The sequence below is a fragment of the Gigantopelta aegis genome, chromosome 14 (genome assembly GCF_016097555.1).
Source record: "Gigantopelta aegis isolate Gae_Host chromosome 14, Gae_host_genome, whole genome shotgun sequence".
NCBI lineage: Eukaryota > Metazoa > Mollusca > Gastropoda > Neomphalida > Peltospiridae > Gigantopelta > Gigantopelta aegis.
Genome location: NC_054712.1, coordinates 3,495,887 through 3,520,125, shown reverse-complemented (window position 1 = coordinate 3,520,125; position 24,239 = coordinate 3,495,887). Strand labels below are relative to the sequence as shown.

At 40.7% G+C, this 24,239-nt stretch overlaps 1 protein-coding gene across 2 annotated transcripts; it reads right to left on the bottom strand.

Annotated features, from left to right (window-relative positions):
• Positions 1 to 3,288: 3,288 nt before the first annotated feature.
• Positions 3,289 to 17,936, bottom strand: LOC121389442 (cytochrome b5-like). Of its 2 annotated transcripts, XM_041521072.1 has the most exons (4): positions 17,798 to 17,936; positions 7,705 to 7,854; positions 6,223 to 6,351; positions 3,289 to 3,495 (listed from the first exon to the last, which is right to left on the bottom strand). In XM_041521072.1, exons 2-4 carry the CDS (start codon positions 7,834 to 7,836, stop codon positions 3,469 to 3,471), a joined length of 288 nt encoding a protein of 95 aa, XP_041377006.1. In that variant the 5' UTR covers positions 7,837 to 7,854; positions 17,798 to 17,936; the 3' UTR covers positions 3,289 to 3,468. The 2 variants fall into 2 exon arrangements, with proteins under 2 accessions (XP_041377006.1, XP_041377005.1); XM_041521071.1 differs by lacking the exon at positions 3,289 to 3,495 and having other exon boundaries at positions 5,515 to 6,351.
• Between the last annotated feature and the right edge of the window lie 6,303 nt (positions 17,937 to 24,239).

Below are 24,239 nucleotides of genomic sequence, written 5' to 3'. Positions count from 1 at the left end.
CTCTCTTAATATATGTGTGGTCCTTAACCATATAGCTGACGTCATATAACCGTAAATAAAATGTGTTGAGTGCGTCGTTAAATAAAACATTTCCTTCCTAAGTAGTCCGAACATCTTCGTTTTGTCTCCAATTCGAAGATTTGTTCCAGCATGTTATCTCAGAAAGAAAAACTCTTAACATATTGAACAGGTACTTTATCCTTTCATTTTAACTTATCTTCGTGCTTATATCCGATTAAGGTTCAAGCAAGCTGTCCTGGGCACACACACCTCACCTATCTGGGCTCTCTGTCCATGACAGTGGGTTAGGTGTTAGTTGTTAGTGGCTAGTAAGATGGTGTAGTGGTCTTACACCTACCCACTGAGGTGTTAAAACTCGCTCTGGGTAGGAGTCGGTACCGGGATGCGAACCCAGTACCTACCAGCTTTATAAAAAGAAGACCTTTTAATCAGACTTAATATTACCTTAATGCAGCAGGCAATTAAAAGAGTTATGTTTTACTTTGGAATGAATAAATGAATAAATGAATGTTTAACGACACCCCAGCACGAAAAATACATCGGCTATTGGGTGTCAAACTATGGTAATGCAAACAAACAAGGTGATGATCAACATCAATATAAAAATTCAAGATATAAATAAAAACAGTGTAAAGAACTGTGCAAAAATACCAATACAAATATCACAGATAAGATACTGACTTTTACTCTAAACTTCAATTTGTGCTGTATTGACTATTCTCAAAGAGAATGTTACACCCCTGCACCACGGTGAGGTTACAGCACACGCAGGGGATTTTACTTTGGAGTGGAATGAATGGATGTTTAACGACATCCCAGCGGCCGTTGGATGCCAAACAAAGGTTAGTACGTGAATATGATTTAGAAGTAGTGACACGGAGATTTACAATAATTAATGTGCGATGTCACGCGTGATGGGTGTATGTTAAAAAAGTCTACCTGGTTTGTAATTTGTTTTCAAACAGCAGATTGCTATGCTCTTTGTAGTGCGTGACATGGTGTGAAATGGTTTCATCAAAATTACGTAGTTTATCGAAATGTGTAGTTTTATCATAAATGCGTACAGGTTCCCATTTTTGTAGTGGGGATGGGGGTGGGGGAGGGGAGGCTGGCTTTTGCCGGAATTCATAAAAAATGCCTAAATCTGGACAACAATATTTATTCATATTAGCATGGATTACAACTAGTATTGTGAATAAAATGATGAAAATACGTGGTAAAAAGTTTTCAGGTTAGCACAATTGGCCCGAATATCTGTATAATTTTTGCCCGAATTTGAGGTTTTGCTCGTACGCTTATGCGTTTTATGTATAAATTGTAGTTAAAATAAAAAAATAAAAAAATCGAGTCTTAAGAGAGTCATAATAAGTTTAATAATGCTTAAGAATGTTTTCGAGCACGTTAACATAAAACCGGTGAGTTTGTCAGGGACTCCAGTAAAACACCCAACACATCGTTTCGTGAGGAGAGTTCATACGAGGTGTGGCAAAAAAGAAATGAGACTAATCGTTTAGCTTAGGCACTACCCACTATATGATCAAACTGCTTTTATGTTGTTTTATTACGGTCTTTCCTGGTTCCAAGAAGTGCTCAAGTGCTTGTTTCGGGTAAATATTAATTGTGTTACGTTCATTTTGATAAGACGTGTGTCATCGCTCTTGTCAGAAAATGAGTGAAAGAAATTTGGAACAGCGCATTAACATTAAATTTTTAGCTAAATCTAACAAAACTGCGACTGAAGCATACAGTATGTTTTAAAAAAATTATGGTGATCAGACAATGTCTCGTGCTCGGGTATTTCAGTGGCATAAAAGATTTTTGGATGGTCGAGAAGATGTGCACGATGACCAAAAATGAGGTCGACCAAAAACCACCAAAACTGATGAAAACATTTAAAGAGTTCAAAAGCTAGTTCGTAGTGATCGCCGTTTAACAATTAGAATGATGGCTGAAATGCTTAGCATGAACAAGGAATCGATTTGGAAGATTTTAATTGAAGATTTGTCCATCAAAAAGGTGTGTGCAAAGAGGGTGCCAAAACTTTTGACGAATGAACAAAAACAGAAAAGAGTGGACATTTGCACTGATCTTCTTGAGCGAATTGAACAAGAGGCAAACCTTCTAGACAGTGTTATCACAGGGGATGAGTCATGGGTGTTCCAGTATGACCCAGAAACTAAAAGACAAAGCCTCCAGTGGACAGCGATAACATCTCCTCGACCGAAAAAGGCAAGAATGTCCCGTTCCAAAGTGAAGACGATGTTAATTGTGTTTTTTGACATTAAAGGTATTGTGCACCATGAATATCTTCCACCAGGGCAAATGGTCAACCAGCACTTTTACAGAGATGTTCTAGGGCGTTTAAGGAAAAAAGTTCGTCGAAAAAGACCAAATCTGTGGTCCAACAAGTGGATTCTTCATCACGACAATGCTCCTTATTCGGCGCTATCGGTGAAACAGTTTTTGGCACAGAAGCAAATCACAACAATGGAACACCCAACCATGTGAATATTTTCTGTTCCCAAAACTGAAATGTTTCATGAAAGGAATCCATTTTGACAATGTGGAAGCCATAAAGAGACGTACGACAGAACAGTTAAAGAGCATCCCTGAAGAGGATTTCCAAAAATGTTTTGTTGCATGGAAGAAAAGAATGGAAAAGTGCATAACAGCCAATGGAGATTAATTTGAAGGAGATAATCTTTGATTTCTTCAGTTTTTAAATAATAAATGATTTATTGACATAGTCTCGTTTCTTTTTTGCCATACCTCGTACACCAGCAATACAGTATCTGGCAAGAGTGAAAGACGGTTGTGACCAACTCGCCACTATATGAAATACGTGTATAGCCATTATATAAACACGGATTAAACAACTTGAGATAGAACGGACTGGTGTACGTTTTGTGTGAGGGTGCTTCTGGCAAACACAAAACACACACACACACACACACACACACACACACACACACACACTTACAGACACAATTTAACACACACACACACGCGCGCACACACACGCACACGTCCACACTTAGTTACACACACACACACTAACACACACACACCTAATTTCACACACACGCGCGCGCACACACACACACATATATATATATTGCAGGATAAATCGACTTAGCAGTACTTGTATACTAGACTGCTTAAATCACAGGTTATGTCACAGGTATGGTAAGTTGATATACCACCACCCCTACCCCACCCCCACCCCCACCCCCCAAAAAAAAGAGAAAGAAACAGAAGTGATATACCTCCTTATGACAATCATATTACTAGTATCATATTTCACTGTCTGGGTTTTATGAAACGTTTAGGGAAGAATATGAGTGTAGTTCATTGACACATTTGGTGCCGATGTCGAGTCGGCCCCTCTAGACATGCACCTAACGTCTTTGAGAACACGGAATTCTGGTAAATAACATGGACTTGGTTTTATTGAGCTTTTTTCCTTCTGTCCTCCTGAAAAATAGAACAAATTCTAAATTACATAACATCATTATTTCGCCCCCTCCAAATGAAAGAAAAAGAAATGCGAACAAGCTTGTTCCTTTTACTTTAACAGTGTCCTTGTTTGTCTACCAAGTAAAAACTATGTTACTTTCCCCAGGTTCTTGTTACAGTTAAGTTAAGTTTGTTTAACGACACCACTAGAGCACATTGATTTATTAATCATAAGCTACTGGATGTCAAACATTTGGTAATTCTTGATACGAAGTCATAGAGGAAACTCGCTACGTGTTTCCATTAGTAGCAAGGGATCTTTTATATGCACTTTCACACTTTCACTACAGTCATGACAGCACATATCAAAGCCTTTGGCATACCACTGGTTGGGAAGGGAAAAAACCAATCACAATCCGCTAATGGTTAAATATTTTGGTAACCGCAAAAGATAACATCACCATGTTTTGGGGGTTTTTTAATTATTATTTTTATGTATATGCAAACCGAATGGTAAATCGACGGCAACGACTTGAGTGTCGCTTGTCACTGGTGTAATAACCAAACCAAATTAATCTTCGCATGACCTCATTACTAAAAAGGGGCGGGACGTAGCCCAGTGGTACAGCGACCGCTCGATGCGCGGTCGGTCTAGGATCGATCCCCGTCGGTGGGCCCATTGGGCTATTTCTCGTTCCAGTCAATGCACCACGACTGGCATATCAAAGGCCGTGGTATGTACTACCCTGTCTGTGGGATGGTGCATACAGTGGCGGATCCAGGGGGTGGGAGTTTGAACGCCCTTTAAGCTGCCAAACAAATGTGTAATAAGTGTTTTAAAATCGGTGAGATGTCGGACTGCAAGCATGCATAGAAGTTGTACCCTCCACTCCTGAAATATTTGATCGGCGCCTGTAATATATTCAGCTTGGTGGTGGGTAGGATCTAGGGGCGTTGTATACTAAGGTGTAAATTCCATTTGTACGTAATCCGGGACGCAGGTAAGAACCTTTTACTTTCAATGAGAACCACCATACAGTGTTTTAGAGGGGTGTGCAGCTTTAAGAAATACAATGGTAGACTGATTTAATATTCATTTCATTTCAACTTATTTTCGTGTTTAATTCCAATTAAGTTTCAAGCACGCTGTTCTGGGCACACACCTCAGCTATCTGGGCTGTCTGTCCAGAACAGTGGGTTAGTTGTTAATCGTTAGTGGTTAGTGAGATAGAAGAGGGTGTAGTGGCTTACACCTACCCGAGTCGTTAAAACTCGCTCTGGGTTGGAGCCTTATGTCCAATGGCTTAACCACGACGCCATCGAGGCAGGTCTGATTTAATACCTCCATATGATTCGTTTATTTCGTTTCGTTTTGTTTATTTCGTGTGGGTAAATCAATGGAAGGTAATCTGTAACCCTGCTATTATTGAACGATATAGCGTACCTACACGAGATATGCATCCGTAATGCGTAAACTGCATCAATCACTTTCTATGCTAATGTGTTGAGTAGATTTTATTTATGCGTCCTCCGTACGCATGTGCGTATCCGACCACTATGGATTGCTATGTGGATTACGTATACGGATATGGATTACAGACAAAATGATTTGCGTGTGTGTGAAGACTTTCCCATGCTCCTATACCACTAAGACTTCGAGCATGTCCACCCCGGGTTCGGTCTCTGGAGGCCAGGGGCCCAATCCGGGACACAAAATTATTTGCGACTAATTGTTACAAGTCAGGTGTGTTTAGTTATCCCCTTGGGGTGAAAATCAAGAACAAAGAACGGCCTCAAATGCTTGTTATTTGTTCAGTAGATATACATGTATAATTGTTAAAAATCGGGGGTGTTTAGTTATGCCCTTGGGTGGGGTGGGGGATTAAGAACAAACAATCATAGCTGAATTAACAACATAGTAGATGTAGCAAATGCAACAGGTCCCGCGCTCTCACATGCCCGGTTGCTCGAATGTCCTCTAGCCCATATTAGAGACTGATACGGTGACAGATTCAAGGGTGGGGGAGGTTTAAAACCTTGAATTACCAAGTATAACACTAACATCCAAAACTCAGACATGTCAGGGGGCGCGCATTTACGACTTTGTAAGAGAGAGTTCGTAACATAAATGTAATATTATCCTTCGGTAACATTGACAATATCGCAGGCCTTATACATAGATTTTTTTAAAAATTACTTAACCAATTCCTATCTTGTACAGAACTCTGCCGAAGTCAGAGGTTGTGTCCACGACAGGCGTGCTTGGGCCCCTTGGATCCTCTCCAAAATCTGCCCCTATGGCAGGATAGTGTCATGGGCATTTATAGACATTGAGCGAATCCTGACTACATAGGCGGATTTAAGTGATGGGAACAGGGGGACCTGTACCCCACCCCACCCCACCCCCCAAAAAATTATTCAAGCAGTTTTTTTTTTTTTTTTTTTTTTTTTTAAGTTTCCATTTTTCGAAAAAAGGAATGTTTTATTGAACGACGCATACTCAACTCCATTTTACGAGTGTCAAACCTTTATTGAAATGCCTTTTTTAGAAATTGGTCCATGTTCTCTTTTGCCTTTGGCCTTTGTCCCCACTAAAATAATTCCTGGATTCGCCCTTGGACTACACCGGATGTACAAAAATATTCGAAGCAACAAACTGTTGGTTTCAGCGAGAACTACTGTACAATGTTTTATGTTTCCCAGTATGTAGCTTTAAGAAAAGACTGGTAGACTGATATCGCGTACCTGCACCAGTTCCCCGATCAGGTATTCCTCCAGCATGTCGTGTGCTATTGTCGAGTGTCCCTTATCGTCGAAATTCTGCGTGGAGTCGTGACCGGCGTGTTCCAGAATAATATCCTCACCACCGGGATGCTGTAAAACAAATGTAATTATAGTGTGGCAAGGCAACAGAAAATATGTGTGTGTGGGGGGGGGGGGGGGGGGGGGGGGGGGGGAGGCTTGTGTGTGCACCACTAGAGCACATTGATTAATTAATCATCGGCTATTAAACTGTAGTCATCAGAGAAAACCCGCTACATTGTTCCTAATGCAGCAAGGGATCTTTTATATGCTCTCTCTCTCTCTCTCTCTCTCTCTCTCTCTCTCTCTCTCTCTCTCTCTCTCTCTCTCTCTCTCTCTCTCTCTCTCTCTCTCTCTCTCTCTCGATGTCATAACAATGATGTTGAATGATGCCAATTTCAGAACCGCGACTGTCGCAAGCTTCAATAGCAACTATAGTGATGTCACTGTCACGTCAGAAGCGTGCCATAACTGTTTTCAAGGTATTATCGTGACCCATGCATTAAATATAGCGTGCAAAATACGATATTTATATAACCGTTTATTGTAAACCATGTGGGTAATAAATTAATAAATAATAAATAAATATGTACATGTATATACGGAGTTTTTTGTGACATGCCAAGTTAACTGTTTACGGTTATTGATTGTAGCCAAGTATTTCCTTTTAAAACATATCAGACATTCAGCTGATGTCGTGGAAACACATTTCAGTTTACAATGGACGTATTAGCTTTGCGGCTGTCATTGTCTATTTGATGCCCTGAACATTTTTCCTAAGACTTTAATAAACCATAGTTTAATGATAATTGCAAAGATGCAACCAAAGAGCGAAACAGGACCCTCGAGAGGCTCAAACGTAAACCTATCGGGGATAACCTGAATGCATATCACATAATTGCTAATCTAAGGCTAAAGCGCGAAGACAATAATGTTGGTGGTGGTGGTGGTGGTGGTGGGGGGGGGGGGGGGGGGGGGGACGAGGGGGGTAAAGAAAATTATTAATTTGCATAATTCTTTGAAATTTACACGATCGTTGATAAACATTTTTCATCTGGATGATAGAAATGAAATTGGGGGTGTCATTTTGCTGGATCCCCTTTCTTTTCATACATGTGATTTGACTTTCTAAAGTGTCGTAAAAGTCGCTTCCAATCCCTGGGTCTGACAATGAATTATTGCTGCATACCCTCAAGAATCTATCAGAACTTCTTTTGGAACCAGTCTGGTACAGAGATACGGTATGGAATATGATAATGACATATTCATAATCGTCAAGTATGTTATAGATACTAATACACACTTAAAATTGTATATTGTTATAGTGTACTAGCCTATTGGTGAGTACATTTAACGCTTATTAAAATTTTCTCGGGGGGGGGGGGGTACAAAGATCTTAATATAAATTAATTTATGCAGACTTACCCCTTTCAAAAACTTGGTGACGTCATACACACGATCCCAGATGACAATCCAGCAGGAGGATTCGTCCCCATGTTCCTTAACATCTTTCAGAGTGAACAGCTGTAGCGGTTTCTTTGTTGTAACCTCTCCCATATTCCCAAACTCCACCTTCTGAAACGTACAGAGAAATACACTGCATACGTCCAGTGAAACATCCACGTCACAAAAGCCTTTATTTAGTGCTAAAACGAATAACCGGTTATATAATCTGTGACCACAGTTTATAATGACCTATTGTGGTGACCTTTTAAAACCGGCTTCTCTGCTGTAGTGGTTAATCCATCGGTCCTGAGGCGGGTAGGCAGCGGCACCCATCCTGAGTGAGGTAAACGACTCAGAGTGGGTAGCAGGCACAGCGGAAGCAAGTCGACATTGGGAGGGGGCGGGGGCTGACAGATTGAGGGCGCAAAGCAAAGGTTCTAGGGGTAGGGGGTATGCTCCCCCGTACAATTTTGAAAACTAGATGTCTTGAAATGCAATTTTCTGCATTCTACAAGTAAAAGTCATCTCTGCCTTAAGATTAACTATCAATAATATTTTAATTCGGAATTATTGGCGGGGCTAAAGTCCCAAAGCCTCCTCCCCCCCATCTTCATAAATCAAGGCTAATATTCGTTCCTCGTATTCAGCCTTGATACATGTCGTCAAGAAATCGTGCCACAAAATGCTTAAATTTCATTGGATGCGATGAGATCTGATTGCAACGAATCGCAATGCTCCTTATAGATTCCCTTGTTATTGTAAACAAAGATGGCAGCGTCAGCGTCCGGCGGTTAATTTTTGATATTGCTTTCAAGATTGTCACATGTTACCGATGCTGTGATTGGTCAGCGATGTCATCGTGTAAGGGACATAATCGGTGTTACAAATTTTCTTCCAATAGAGGGCGCTAGTAGTGGATATCAATAATCTTGACTACATATATCAAGGCTGAATACGAGGAACGAATATTAGCCTTGATTTATGAAGATGCCTCCCCCCATACTCCTCTGCCCCGCCGTACCTGGGTAGGTTTAAGACCACTACACCAATTTCTCCTTAACTAACTACTAACAACTAACCGCTAGCCCACTGTCCTTGACAGACTGTCCAGATAGGTGAAGTATGTGCCCAGGACATCGTGCTTGAACCTTAATTAGACATAAAAATTAAAATAATTAGAAATGAAATAAAATGACCGTTTAAAGCAGTCATAAACAATTCCAACAAAACGATTTAAGTGTTCTTGTCAATATTTTCAGTTTGGCGTGTTAAAACAAAAGGAAAATGCGTTTATTACACACCAGTGTAAGATATTGCTCATGTCATAACAATCACTCAATATCGAACTACTGTAATATTGGCGTGACGTAGATAGCTTGCTGGCCCAATTCGTAGAAAAATAACGTGTAGTAAGTAGGTATCGACATCTGCTTACTTCTGCGTTGCGGCTTGTTTGTAGTTGATTTGTAATAAATAAAATATTAAACTAGCTTGCCTGTCATACCATTTTTATGAAACTCGAGAACAGTGTTGGTATCTGTTTCCCTTTCGCTCGTCAGATAACAAAACTTCACTCGTTTCATAAAAATGGTATGACAGGCAAACTCGTTTAGGTAGTACTAAACCAAATAACTTCCGGCTGGGTCAAAGTTCGAACTTTTGATAGCGAAGTGAACACCACAAGTCCTGTGATTGGTTATAAATGTGAGTGTGTTGGTTGTAAAAAATAAGTTTCATCTGGTAAAAACAATATGCAATTTTATTTCATCTAGTACCAATGTGTCAAGTAGCCTTGTGCTTGAAACATGTATGGGGTACCTGTAAAAAAAAAGTACTCGAATTTTGTGCGGAACTAGGGTAGTCATAGACGCTACCCGTTATCTCAGAAACGAGCAGCTTGATACGCTGCAGGTAGAAGTTTTAGCCACATATGTTACTATTGTCGTCTATGGGATTTGATTTTGTAGTATACACCCTTCAGTATCTATATATACGTTTAGGACTATATTTTCGTGATTGAGAAAAAGAGAGAGAGAGAGAGAGAGAGAGAGAGAGAGAGAGAGAGAGAGAGAGAGAGAGAGAGAGAGAGAGAGAGAGAGGGAGGGAGAGAGAGATCTGACGACTCACCGCACCATGAGTGGACACTTCCTCAACAAATGGATTATGCACATATTTTTTACTTTCTAGGCATTCTCCTGTAAAATCTCAGTATTGCTGCTTTACAAAGGAACTTACAAAAAGTCAAATCTATTAGCAGGTGGTCGTTATATACAATTAAAATAGATTCATAAAGTAGTATGTGAAATGCCCTCTATAGAGGAGTGGTTGTTAAATAAAGATGTCCATGTAACAGGTTCAGCCGAACATGCAATTCTTGTTCACATGAACATTACTTATATAGTACTGAACATAGTACAAGAGTATTTTTATTCAATGTAATATTGATTTATTATCGAGTTTTCAAACCACTAAGTTGGTGCTAATAATGTAGCACTTTAGAAGATGCTACAGTGGGGATTGAACCTGTGATCCTGCCGAGCAAGGGACACTATATTTGACCTAAGGGTATCGCCCCAAAACGACAAAAGAAGAAAAATCACAAAAACCGCCAATGTAAATTGTGACATTTGTGGTTGATGAGTTGTGACATTTGTGGTTGTGACATTTGTGGTTATCATGTTGTGACATTTGTGGTCGAGACCTTTGTGACATTTGTGGTCGATTTTGCGACATTTGTGGTCGATTACGACATTTGTGGGCGTTACATTGCGACACTTGTGGTCGTTACGACATTTGTGGGCGTTACGACATTTGTGGGCGTTACATTGCGACACTTGTGGTCGTTGCGGCATTTGTGGTCGATTACGACATTTGTGGGCGTTAAATTGCGACACTTGTGGTCGTTACGACATTTGTGGTCGTTGCGACATTTGTGGGCACTACACCCCAATCTAATTAAAATTAGCTCCACTATTACATGTGGATCTAACACCAGCCAGTTGGAGCTCATGTCCACCAATCAAAACCTTACTTGCAGAATCCTGCCAGTGATTTAAAACTAACAACACTGCGTTGTCCCCAATGTCCAAGCAACGGGCAACTCTTTTTACGTGCCCCTATCCACGAAGGTTCAGGCACGCCCACCACGGATTTAGCCTCTGACTTCGCCAGTGACTAACTCCGGAGCAGGGGGGGGGGGGGGTAAGTTTGAGGTGGGCGGAATTTGGAATAAAGCCATTTAGTAGGGTCGACGCGAGCGCGGACCAAATAGCAGACACTTCGTAAACTTGAAGTACACCGAGTGGGAGCCGTGCTCTGATTGGCTGAATTTCGATTCCTCGGTGAAGCCTGTATTTTACCTAAGTCTACAAAGAGTAACTGCATCCAAAACATGTCCGGACTCTAAAATTTAACCAAAAATGGTTAAGACTGCTCAGCCAAAAGGTTTTTAAGGTGATTTTGAGCAATTGAACGGGCGCCAAAATAAAATGCGTTAGCGCTACAAAAAAAATAAAATGCGAATTTAGAACTGCTACGTTTAAAGTCTAACTAAAAAAATAAGGTAAATAAGAATGTCAGAGTCTGCTAGCGACCTGGTGATTGGACGGTAGTGTGGACCCGCGACGGTTTTCAGGACACGATGTAATGTCGGGTTGTCCATCTCCTGTAGTAGCAGACCTTGATTAAACTTCCCGTTCCGGTGGATGGTTACGCACACTGCGTTCTGTCCCTCCCGCATCTTGAGCCGGTGCACCGCGAATACCCCCTCGTTGAGTCCGTCGGGTAGTGGTTGATATGCCTGCTCTTAGGGCGGCTAATCAGGTGGCGTACATCTGAGAGGTTAGTCTTCACCAGCTGCTGGTAACGCTGTTGGAGACGGCCGGCCTGCAGTGACCACCATCCGTCTGGTTCTGTCCTCGGCTGCGGCGGTTTAGAGGGGCGAGTTGGCTTGGGTGGTGTTGAACTCGGGGGAGTGTTCGCCTTCCTCCTCTTCACAACTGGCTCCTTCCGGGCCTGCGCCTCAACGGGTGTCGTCGGTAGAGTCGGCGATACGTCCGGAGGCGCTTGAGTAGGAGTAGGTGTCGGAGGCCGCTTGGACGGGGTGACACAGATAGCTGTGTCAGGCTCGTCCAATTCGTCTTCTTCCAGTGGGACGGTAGCCGAGACAGCCGGGGCCGGAACCTCTTCCATCTGGGTCGTCTTCCTCTGGTGAGCGGTGTTCGGCGGTCTAACAGAAGGAGTCGCCGCCGGCGGTTTAGCCACCGGTTTTGACCCCCCCCCCCCCCCCTGCGCCGCCGCTGGCACACGTCTCCTCTTCCTCCACCTTCCTTTCTTCTGAATCCGGTCTCCGTACACCAAGGTCACGGTTGCCCGTGACCCGGTGTACGAGACCCGGTATTCAATCAGCATTCCATAGGTATTCATCAGTCCCCCCAGGTGGGGGGGCATATCGAGAGAGCAGGGGCTAACGTCTGTCATCATCGAGATAATAGATTGGAATGCAAGAATCGACTGAATAATAATTTAAATATTGACCAATCACACTTCGCCTTTTATAACGTTATTTGGGAGCATACAAATTCTAAAAATATCGGGCGAGTCTATTTTAGTGGCCGCTGTACAGCGAACCATACCAATACGTACGGGGTGGGTTATCAGTCTTCAATTTTACATTAAAAATTATTTATTTATTTATAAAAAAAACCCAACTAAATTAGTCTTCAGTTTTACATTACAAATTATTTATTTTATAAAATAAAACATGTTTTAAGGCATTAGTAATTCACACGAAACATGTCGTATACCCTCAGGATAATTCGGAATGTTTTCAAATTATTTTTAAATCACTGGCAGGATTCTGCAAGTAAGGTTTTGATTGGTGGACATGAGCTCCAACTGGCTGGTGTTAGATCCATATGTAATAGTGGAGCTAATTTTAATTAGATTGACTACACCCGCACTCTAAATGTCATTATTATTTGTTGCGTATTTGAGTTGATCGCAGCTGCGTATAGTTGGGGCACAGACGGTGAACGATGCTGGCAATTATGGAGGTGGTCTAGCCTATATTGAACAGGAAGAGGAGGAGGAATGCACTCAACACATTTTAAATTTAATTATGTTTATTATGGTGTCTGACATATGGATGAGAACCACACAGATGACAAGAAAGAAAAATCTGCTGCCACCACACAATGGGTTACTCTTTGCAATTAATTAATTAATTCATTCATTCATTCATTCATTTTATCATATACTCAGTGGCGGATCGAGGTGGGGGGGGGGCAGGCGCTCGGCTCCCCCCCCCCCAAATTTTGCGACAGTTATAATTTTATTATATATTCATTTTCATTTGTTTACGATCCCCTCCAAACCTCCCCCAAAGTTCCATTGGCATTGCGCCTCATGTCATTGCGCCCCCCCCCCCTCCCCCAATGGATTTTCTGGATCCGCCACTGGTACTTTATTCTTCATTTCATTTTAACTTATTTTCGTGCTTATATCCAGTTATGGTTCAAGCACGCTGTCCTGGGCACATAACTCAGCTCTCTGTGCTTTCTACCCAGGACAGTAATTTAGTAGTTGATAGTGGTTAGTGAGAGAGAAGTCAGTTTAGTGGTCTTACATCTATCCATTGAGTCGTTAAAACTCGCTTTGGGTGGGAGCCGGTACCGGGAATCCAGTACCTACTAGTCGATGCTTACCCACGACACAGGCCGGTAATTATCGATTAGCAGCAAGGGATTATTTATATTCACCATCCTACAGACAGGATAGCACATGCCACGGCATTTGATACACCAGCCGTGATCAATCTAATTAAAATTAGCTCCACAATTACATGTGGATCTAACACCAGCCAGTTGGAGCTCATGTCCACCAATCAAAACCTTACTTGCAGAATCCTGCCAGTGATTTAAAAATAATTTAAAAACATTCCGAATTATCCTGAGGGTATACATGTTACGAATGTCTTAAAACATGTTTTATTTTATAAAATAAATAATTTGTAATGTAAAACTGAAGACTAATTTAGTTGTTTTTTTTGTTGTTTTTTATAAATAAATAATTTTTAATGTAAAATTGAAGACTGATAACCCACCCCGTACGTATTGGTATGGTTCGCTGTACTGCGGCCACTAAAATAGACTCGCCCGATATTTTTAGAATTTGTATGCTTCCAAATAACGTTATAAAAGGCGAAGTGTGATTGGTCAATATTTAAATTATTATTTACAGACTAAATGTTACCTGGACATTGGGGACTACGCAGTGTTGTTAGTTTTAAATCACTGGCAGGATTCTGCAAGTAAGGTTTTGATTGGTGGACATGAGCTCCAACTGGCTGGTGTTAGATCCACATGTAATAGTGGATCTAGTGGATCTAATTTTAATTAGATTGCAGCCGTGATGCACTGGCTGGAACGAGAAACAGCCCAATGCTATTTTCATTTACACTAAGCGAAGCAGTGTTATAAAATTATAATTGGCGTAGTTAACAGCCAAAAATTTCAATCGGTAAATTGAACATTTCAAATAAAATAAAAATGTTTGAAATATATTTGCAAAGCCTTCATGAATCTCTTATGTCTGGCATTCAAAGGGTCGGCAAACTTTGTTACTGAACATGCAAGATAAAAGCAGCACATCAATTACCACTAACCGATGATATAGTGATGCACTATGAAAACGCAACACCAACTTGGAAACTGACATATAAAATACTGAAAATTTAATTACAATGTATCAGACCTATACGAATGAACCAGGCATATCATTTTCTACATTCGTGTATCCATTTTCTACATTCGTGTATATCAGCATATCACAATAGTTGGTTAATTTCACTCTGAGCGTCAAATAAGAAAATCTATATTACTAAATCAGTGTTGCGTTTTTACAGTTCATCAGTATGATATAGGTGTCTTTCCCGAAAAGCCTAATACGTTCTATACCCCCAGTGGGGGAAATAGGTATAACCAGCAGTGTAACAATAACTGTTGGGCATTGGCCAGTTTAATTGTGCGAAAGCAAGTTAGCAGTTTTGATAGGAATTTCAATGTCGATACATTTGAAAATACCATTGTTGATGAGTATCAATACACTTATAATTCTTTCGTTGCTAATATTAACATTCGAAGTAGTGGACAGTGCAGGCAAAAGAGGTGTTTCTGCAATGGACGACGATATATATGACACTCTTGTTCAGATTTTGAGGGGAGACTTTAATATCCCCGTTAAAGAAAGAACAAACAAACAGGCGAATGCTTTAAGACAATACTACCGCTATAAAGACTATTAAAGTTATTACGTGGAAGAAAATCGTTTTATATTATTGTTTAAAGGTAAACCAGTTGTCAAGCAGTCGGAAATCTCATCAATCATAAATTCTGAATTTACTCAAAGCAAAGGAAGTGGAATCAGAAGTTTACATCATAAACTTAGAAAAAAGTTTTGTGGCTTAGGGGAAACGGACATACGTCATCATCTGGAAACAAATCGTATAAATCGTATGTTAAAAGTTCGCTTTTCGAACGCAGCACCCCTTCGTTCATTGACATGTAAACGTGTGTATGGTCATCTACAAATCGATTTACTAGACATGACTAAAGACAGTGTGCGGCACAAAGGCAACATATATAAGTATATACTAACAGTAATGGTCATTTTTACGAGATATACATGGCTTCGACCATTATCTGACAAAAGAAGTGCTTCTGTGAAACATGAACTGCAAAATATATTTCAGTGGTTCGGACTGCCAGTTATTGTGCAAGATGACAAAGGTGGTGAATTCCGAGGGGCAGTAAAACGATTTCTAAGAAAAATGGGAATAAAAGATATAGCAAGCAGACCATACCATCCGCAGGCACAAGGAAAGGTAGAAAGATCCCATAGAACACTTCGCAATAAAACTGCGTTCGAGCTGATGTCGATGGGGAGAGGTTTAGGGGTTAACTGGGCAAAACAGTTGTCACAGTATGAAACGATATTAAACGAAACGCCACGTAAATGTCTCAAATGGAAAACACCAGTTCAAATTTTTTTCGGACGGAAACGAATACAAGATCCAAGCAAAAGTAATGTATGTACTGTAAATAAATGGTTACATCATTTAAAAGAATACAGAGCTATAAGGCCTAAAAGGCCACCCTCGAATGCAATGAACAGAATTTTAAATATCGTATGCGAGGAATGCGTACCGCTATTTATGAAGTGGGTGACGCTGTTCTCATAAAATATAAAAATCCTAGGTATAAAATACAACGAAAACAAAGAATTTTGAAAGCTCATGTTGTTAAACGAAATCTAGACACACATATGTACAAACTGAAATTTAAAACATCATCCGGTTCACTTAATACAAGTATAGTTTCAGTAAAAAATATGACAGCGGCTACGGTGCAACTTCAGCGGATCCGAGAAATTGGTAAAAGACTTAAGTCTAGAAAATCTAAGTATCTTATATCCAAATATCACAACGATGCATTGCAAGATATTTCTGAACAGTTTGGTTTATGATAGAAAGGAAACCTGCTACCGCCACATAGGCTACTCTTTACGATTAGCAGCAAGGGATATTTTATACCCACCATCCTACAGACAGGATAGCATATACCACGGCCTTTTTACACCAGTTGTGGAGCACTGGCTGCAACGAGAATATCTCAAAGGGTCCACCAGGTGAGATCGATCCGACGTCTCACCGTACCGTGAGCGGACGCTCTACCTCAGATCTACGTCCCGCTCCTAACTAAATAAGTCCAACGAGGAGGATCGACCTTACATTACTCGAACCGCATTCGGATGCTCTTGCGCTGAAGTCGTCCTACTATTATGACATCACAGTTCGTAGGAAATTGTATACATTCAGTATTTGATTGACAGAGAGAGAGAGAGAGAGAGAGAGAGAGAGAGAGAGAGAGAGAGAGAGAGAGAGAGAGAGAGAGAGAGAGAGAGAGAGAGATGTCATAAGCACATGTTATATTCTTTCCGATTATCACCATACCACGGGCAGGATAGCACATACTACGGCCTTTATTATATCAATTGTGGTGACTGGCTGTAACGAGAAATAGCTCAATGGGTCCACTAGGTGAGATCGATCTGACGACTCACCGCACCATGAGTGGACACTTCCTCAACAAATGGATTATGCACATATTTTTTACTTTCTAGGCATTCTCCTGTAAAATCTCAGTATTGCTGCTTTACAAAGGAACTTACAAAAAGTCAAATCTATTAGCAGGTGGTCGTTATATACAATTAAAATAGATGCATAAAGTAGTATGTGAAATACCCTCTATAGAGGAGTGGTTGTTAAATAAAGATGTCCATGTAACAGGTTCAGCCGAACATGTCAGTCTTGTTCACACGAACATTACTTATATAGTGCTGAACATAGTACAAGAGTATTTTTATTCAAGGTAATATTGATTTATTATCGAGTTTTCAAACCACTAAGTTGGTGCTAATAATGTAGCACTTTAGGAGATGCTACAGTGGGGATTGAACCTGTGATCCTGCCGAGCAAGGGACACTATATTTGACCTAAGGGTATCGCCCCAAAACGAAAAAAGAAGAAAAATCACAAAAACTCCAATATAAATTGTGACATTTGTGGTTATCATGTTGCGACATTTGTGGTCGAGACCTTTGTGACATTTGTGGTCGATTTTGCGACATTTGTGGTCGATTACGACATTTGTGGTCGATTACGACATTTGTGGGCGTTACATTGCGACGTTTGTGGTCGTTACGACATTTGTGGGCACGTCGCAGTAGTAACTGACAGGCTCTGGTTCTCAGACAATAGATTGGTTCTCAGAGAGAAACGAAGGTCAAGTAAAATTGGTGTTCTACAGTTGACTTTCTCACCGCATTATTGAATCACCTCGGGTTGAAGGGAAGGCGTATAGCCCTATTACCAGACTGTGGTAGTGTTACTATTAAGGTTACGTATTAAGCGATCGCAATCAATCTTACGAGCAGACAGACTGCCAGCATGCACGTAGGCCTACTTTTTTCAAGGTACTGTTGTGTAACATCATGCGCGTTAAAATAGCTTTACCTGTACAAATCGTTGTCAACGTTGTTTGTGACTACTGTCGCATTAGAAACCGTTAAAATCCCATTCTTGTATCCACTTCCTTTGCTAAATTAACGAAGATTAGCGTACTGGTATATTACAACAGTACATTCGTTAGTCGTAATGTCAACAAAAACAATCGCATGCCTAATACTATCACGTGTTTAGCTTAAACCAATCAGATTAGAATACCGAGACACACCTCCAACAAACAATTTTCTACTCTCGTAACTGACCTACTCAAGCTAGGCGCGGATCCAGGGTGTGGGGGTGGAGGTGCCCTGATGTGAATTTATAAGTAACCCCCCAAAATTCCGTATTTTAGCTGATGAATACAATGAATGTGTTTGTTTTTAGTTGGCAGATTGAGATGTAATATGTGGGTTCAGGGGTAGCGGGTAGGGAGGAGGTCGAACCCCCCCCCCCACACACACACACACACACACACACAAGTAAAAAAAAATTCAAGACTTTTTGGGGGAGATTCACTCAACCCCAATACTTTACTTGTCAGTCTAGACTCCTGTTCCCCAATCCGCTTAAAATTCCCGCACGTGACGCCTACAGGTTGGCTTGATGTTTTTACACATAAACATGGACAACCTGTTAACATAGTACGTACGTGCGACGTAGGCTAGCTCAGTGGTAAACCGCTCGCTTGATGCGCAGTCGGTCTAGGATCGATCCCTGTCAGTGGGCCCATTGGGCTATTTCTCGTCACAGCCAGTGCACCATGACTGGTATATCAAAAGCCATGGTATGTGCTATTCTGTCTGTGGGATGGTGCATATAAAAGATCCCTTGCTACTAATGGAAAAATGTAGCGGGTTTCCTCTCTATGACTGTGTCAAGATGACCATGTTTGACATCCAATAACCTATGATTAATAAATCAATGTGTTCCAGTGATATCGTTAAACAAAACAAACAATCCTCAGTAGGTTCAGGCATGCCTTCCCTGGTTCCATCCTCTGAATATTGGGGATCGGGCCCATGAGTGGTGGTGCTTCCCTAAAACTTCCTTATTACAACCATAGTTAGTTATTATATCGTGTAGGGCTTAATTACTTTTGAATACGGTACTGTTCATTTTACATTTTATGTTCATTTGAAAAGTTGTACCTCATGCCTCCTTTATAATATAAACGTTGCACCCCATACCTGAATATTGTAAGTGTATTTTTATAAATGTCGCACATCCCCTATCTGAATATTGTAGGTGTCAATTTTAAATGTTGCACCCCTCCGTGGAAAATGTTGCATCCGCCTTGACCTAGATAACGTAAGCTGTCAGGTTATATAGGCTAGTGGACCCCAAGTGCATGTCAAAAGAAATCAATAAATGGAAACTCGAGATGGGTTTAAATCATTAGCACACAATCACACACCCGAGATGGGTTTAAATCATTAGCACACAATCACACACCCGAGATGGGTTTAAATCATTAGCACACAATCACACACCCGAGATGGGTTTAAATCATTAGAGATGGGTTTAAATCATTAGCACACAATCACACACCCGAGATGGGTTTAAATCATTAGCACACAGCCACACACCCGAGATGGGTTTAAATCATTAGCACACAGCCACACACCCGAGATGGGTTTAAATCATTAGCACACAGCCACACACCCGAGATGGGTTTAAATCATTAGAACACAGTACCACACACCCGAGATGGGTTTAAATCATTAGAACACAGTACCACACACCCGAGATGGGTTTAAATCATTAGCAGACAGCCACACACCCAAGATGGGTTTAAATCATTAGCAGACAGCCACACACCCGAGATGGGTTTAAATCATTAGAACACAGTACCACACACCCAAGATGGGTTTAAATCATTAGCAGACAGCCACACACCCAAGATGGGTTTAAATCATTAGCACACAGCCACACACCCGAGATGGGTTTAAATCATTAGAACACAGTACCACACACCCGAGATGGGATTAAATCATTAGAACACAGTACCACACACCCGAGATGGGTTTAAATCATTAGCAGACAGCCACACACCCAAGATGGGTTTAAATCATTAGAACACAGTACCACACACCTGAGATGGGTTTAAATCATTAGCACACAATCACACACCTGAGATGGGTTTAAATCATTAGAACACAGTACCACACACCTGAGATGGGTTTAAATCATTATAACACAGTACCACACACCCGAGATGGGTTTAAATCATTAGAACACAGCCACACACCCGAGATGGGTTTAAATCATTAGAACACAGTACCACACACCTGAGATGGGTTTAAATCATTATAACACAGTACCACACACCCGAGATGGGTTTAAATCATTAGCACACAGCCACACACCCGAGATGGGTTTAAATCATTAGCACACAATCATACACCCAAGGTGGGTTTAAATCATTAGCACGTACACGCCACACACCCGAGATGGGTTTAAATCATTAGCACACAATCACACACTCGAGATGAGTTTAGTTTTTTTAACCTTCAGACCATTCTGAAGAGACATGGATCCAAATGGGGACCCTTGCTAAATACTGTGAAACCCCTGAAAATCAAAAACAGGAATTCCCTCAAAACTGGATGTTTTTAAATATCAGTGACCGTTCCATGTGTGTCCAATTAAAAGGGTTTTCACTGAATATTCTTGTGCCTCTTATTTCTGGCTTTTAAAACAAAATTTCATTGGGTTTCCTTTTTCCATGTATCCTTTTTCCCTTAGCCCCCCTCCCCCCCCCTCCCCTTCAAAAACATTTCCTGGATTTGTCCCTTGATTACCTTTTTAATTCAGTGTAGTTCATAGTGAAGAATGCAACATGTACTTGATGTTGTTCCTCAATAAAAGAAATGTTTTATTTAACGACACACTCAGACATGACGTCAGACATATGGTTAAGGACCACACAGATATTGAGAGAGGAAACCCGCTGTCGCCACTTCATGGGCTACTCTTTTCGATTAACAGCAAGGGATCTTTTATGTGCACCATCCCACAGACAGGGTAGTACATACCACAGCCTTTGATATACCAGTCGTGGTGCACTGGCTGAAACGAGAAATAGCCCAATGGGCCCACTGACGGGGATCGATCCCACACCGACCGCGCATCGAGCAAGCTCTGTACCACTGGGCTACGTCTCTCCCCACCTGTTCCTCAATAATGTTGATACTTAAAAGTAATAAAATTCACATCTTGTTTATTAAATATAGTGAAAACCCTCAAAACTGAACCTGCTGTAAAACAGGGGTAAATTCAGTCAACCGCTTGTCCCTAACGTCTGCTAGATTGGTTTATTTTAATTTTTTAAATTTATTATTCCCATTTTTATTGATATGATATCCACACATAGATTGGTTTATGTCCTTTACCATATGGCCACGTCGGGGACCAATCAAATAGTTGGCGAACGTTAGCGAAACGTTTGCTGGCTGAACTTAGGTCTGGATTCCCTCAAATCCAAACCTTATTGATGGACCCTTATTAAATACCAGTACTGAACATAACCTCTCTAAACCAGATCCTCTTCAAACCAGACTTTTTATTATTGTTCCCGGGGTGTCCTGTTTAAAGGGGTTTTACTGTATATATCATCTACAACCAAAAGCCAGGAATCTGGTTGTTTTTTAACACCCCAGCACACAGTCTCCTTTTACTTTTCAAAAAAATTGTAGAATCAAAAACTGTTTTTAATTTTTTAATATTTTATTCCTTAATTATACATACTGTATATCTACCATTTACTTCTGATTTTCTTTCATTTGTATCAAAATTAACATATAAATAAATGCACTATTAAAACATATGCACAACTAGCATGTATTTAACATATGTGAAATATGTAACTTGACAATATGAAATATAGATAATATTTGTGCATAAACAGACGTCAAAAAGAAAACTTGTTATAAAAATATATCTGGTTTTCTTTCCCTGTTTTCAAAACATCACAACATAATTACATGTATATCATATGTCAAGATTCTCATTTCAAGATCAGATATATATGGAAATAGTAAAACGAAAGTGTATGAAATATATAATAATACCACAATTATATGGTTTTGTTTCTTAAACATGTTTCTTTGTTGACATATATACTCCTGTTTATAATTAACATGCAAACACATGCACAAACACACATATGCACACACACAAACACATGCGCGTGCATACACACACACACTTCTTTCAAAGACTCACTCCCACCCCCTCCAAGTTAATAACTCCCATATATTTATGGAAATAAAACAAGAAGAATCTATTAAAGGTGCATTTTCAAACTTGCAAGTGTCATATTTTGCTATTTGTATATGTATATTTGTAACATATTACTATAAATTAATTACTCCTACATATGGGCTTTGCTTAATTAACTCGAGATTATCAAAACTGTAATATGTTGACACTCGGCTTAAACAGTAGATATCTTAATATTTACATCTCACAAGATAAAATTTAATAAATATATTTAGTGATTGTGCAACTTTGAGACTGCCCCTTTAATACAAAATATAATGAAGACAAAGTAAACCTGAAGTATTCGACAATGATCAAAGAGTGGACAGGAGCTGGATCCTACATGAGTAGGACAACTTTTTACACGTACTAGAAGTTAGTCCGAGTACTCTGTAGTCAGACTTCAGCCAGTGCACCACGATTGCTATATCAAATGCCGTGGTATGTGCTATCCTGTCTGTGGGATGGTGCATATAAAAGATCCCTTGCTGCTAATCGGAAAGAGTAGCCCATGAAGTGGCGACTGCCGGTTTCCTCTCAATATCTGTGTTCTCCTTAACCATATGTCTGACACAATATACCCATAAACAAAATGTGCTGAGTGCGTTGTTAAATAAAACCTTTCCTTTCCTGTAGTCAGACAGTAGGACGGACATCTGGACATGCTCTTGGATTGTCCGTCTTGCTCTCTGATGGCAGGTAAACTAGGGGTGGTTGTGGGGATCTTTTTGGGGGGGGGGTGGGTGGACATGCTCTTGGATTGTCCGTCTTGCTCTCTGATGGCAGGTAAACTAGGGGTGGTTGTGGGGATCTTTTTGGGGGGGGGTGGGTGGACATGCTCTTGGATTGTCCATCTTGCTCTCTGATGGCAGGTAAACTAGGGGTGGTTGTGGGGATCTTTTTGGGGGGGGGGGGGGTGGACATGCTCTTGGATTGTCCGTCTTGCTCTCTGATGGCAGGTAAACTAGGGGTGGTTGTGGGGATCTTTTTGGGGTGGGTGGGTGGACATGCTCTTGGATTGTCCATCTTGCTCTCTGATGGCAGGTAAACTAGGGGTGGTTGTGGGGATCTTTTTGGGTGGGGGGTGGACATGGGATGTCCGTCTTGGACATGCTCTTGGATTGTCCTCTTGGATTGTCCGTCTTGCTCTCTGATGGCAGGTAAACTAGGGGTGGTTGTGGGGATTTTTTTTTGGGGGGGGGGGTGGAAATGCTCTTGGATTGTCCGTTTTGCTCTCTGATGGCAGGTAAACTAGGGGTGGTTGTGGGGATCTTTTTGGGTGGTGGGTGGGTGGACATGCTCTTGGATTGTCCGTCTTGCTCTCTGATGGCAGGTAAACTAGGGGTGGTTGTGGGGATCTTTTTGGGGGGTGGGTGGGTGGACATGAAAGGCTTACATGCAAAAAAAAAGGGAGGTGGGTAGGACAGCAAGTTTGTTTTGTTTAACGACACCACTAGAGCACATTGATTTATTAATCATTGGCTATTAGATGTCAAATATTTGGTAATTTTCACATATAGTCTTAGAGATGAAACCCGCTAAATTTTTCCATTAGTAGCAAGGGATCTTTTATATATGCGCCATCCCACAGACAGGATAGCACATAACACAGCCTTTGAAATATACCAGTTGTGGCTGGAACAAGAAATAGCCCAATGGGCCCACCAACAGGGATTGAGCACATTACCATTGGGCTACGTCTCGCCTCTCTTTGACGACAGATTACGCGGGCTAACTAATAGTATGGAATCGGGAGTTTAAAACACTATGTGTCATTTATGATATCACATGGCAATAACACACATAATGTGTTATTGATTTAAGACATACGATTGATGACAGCCATACCATCTAATGAAATGAGCATGATCAAAATTGATTATTCTATGATATGTACAAGTTAATTACCTAAAACTGATTGTTTACGGTACTGTTGCACCAATTGTAGCACTATATAATGGTATAAGAATATTTCATGTATATAATATTGAGCAGTACGAACATGGCTAATGATTATACTTTAAAAGCTTACAGTGATTATAATAAAGACTTATACATGTGTTTAAGTACATGTACTAGTATATATATAATGATACCACATAACATATACCACAAATGTTTCAGCATACTAGTATACACTGTAAAGATATCATGGACTATGGGGATAAGATCTGGTGATTATGTGGTAACT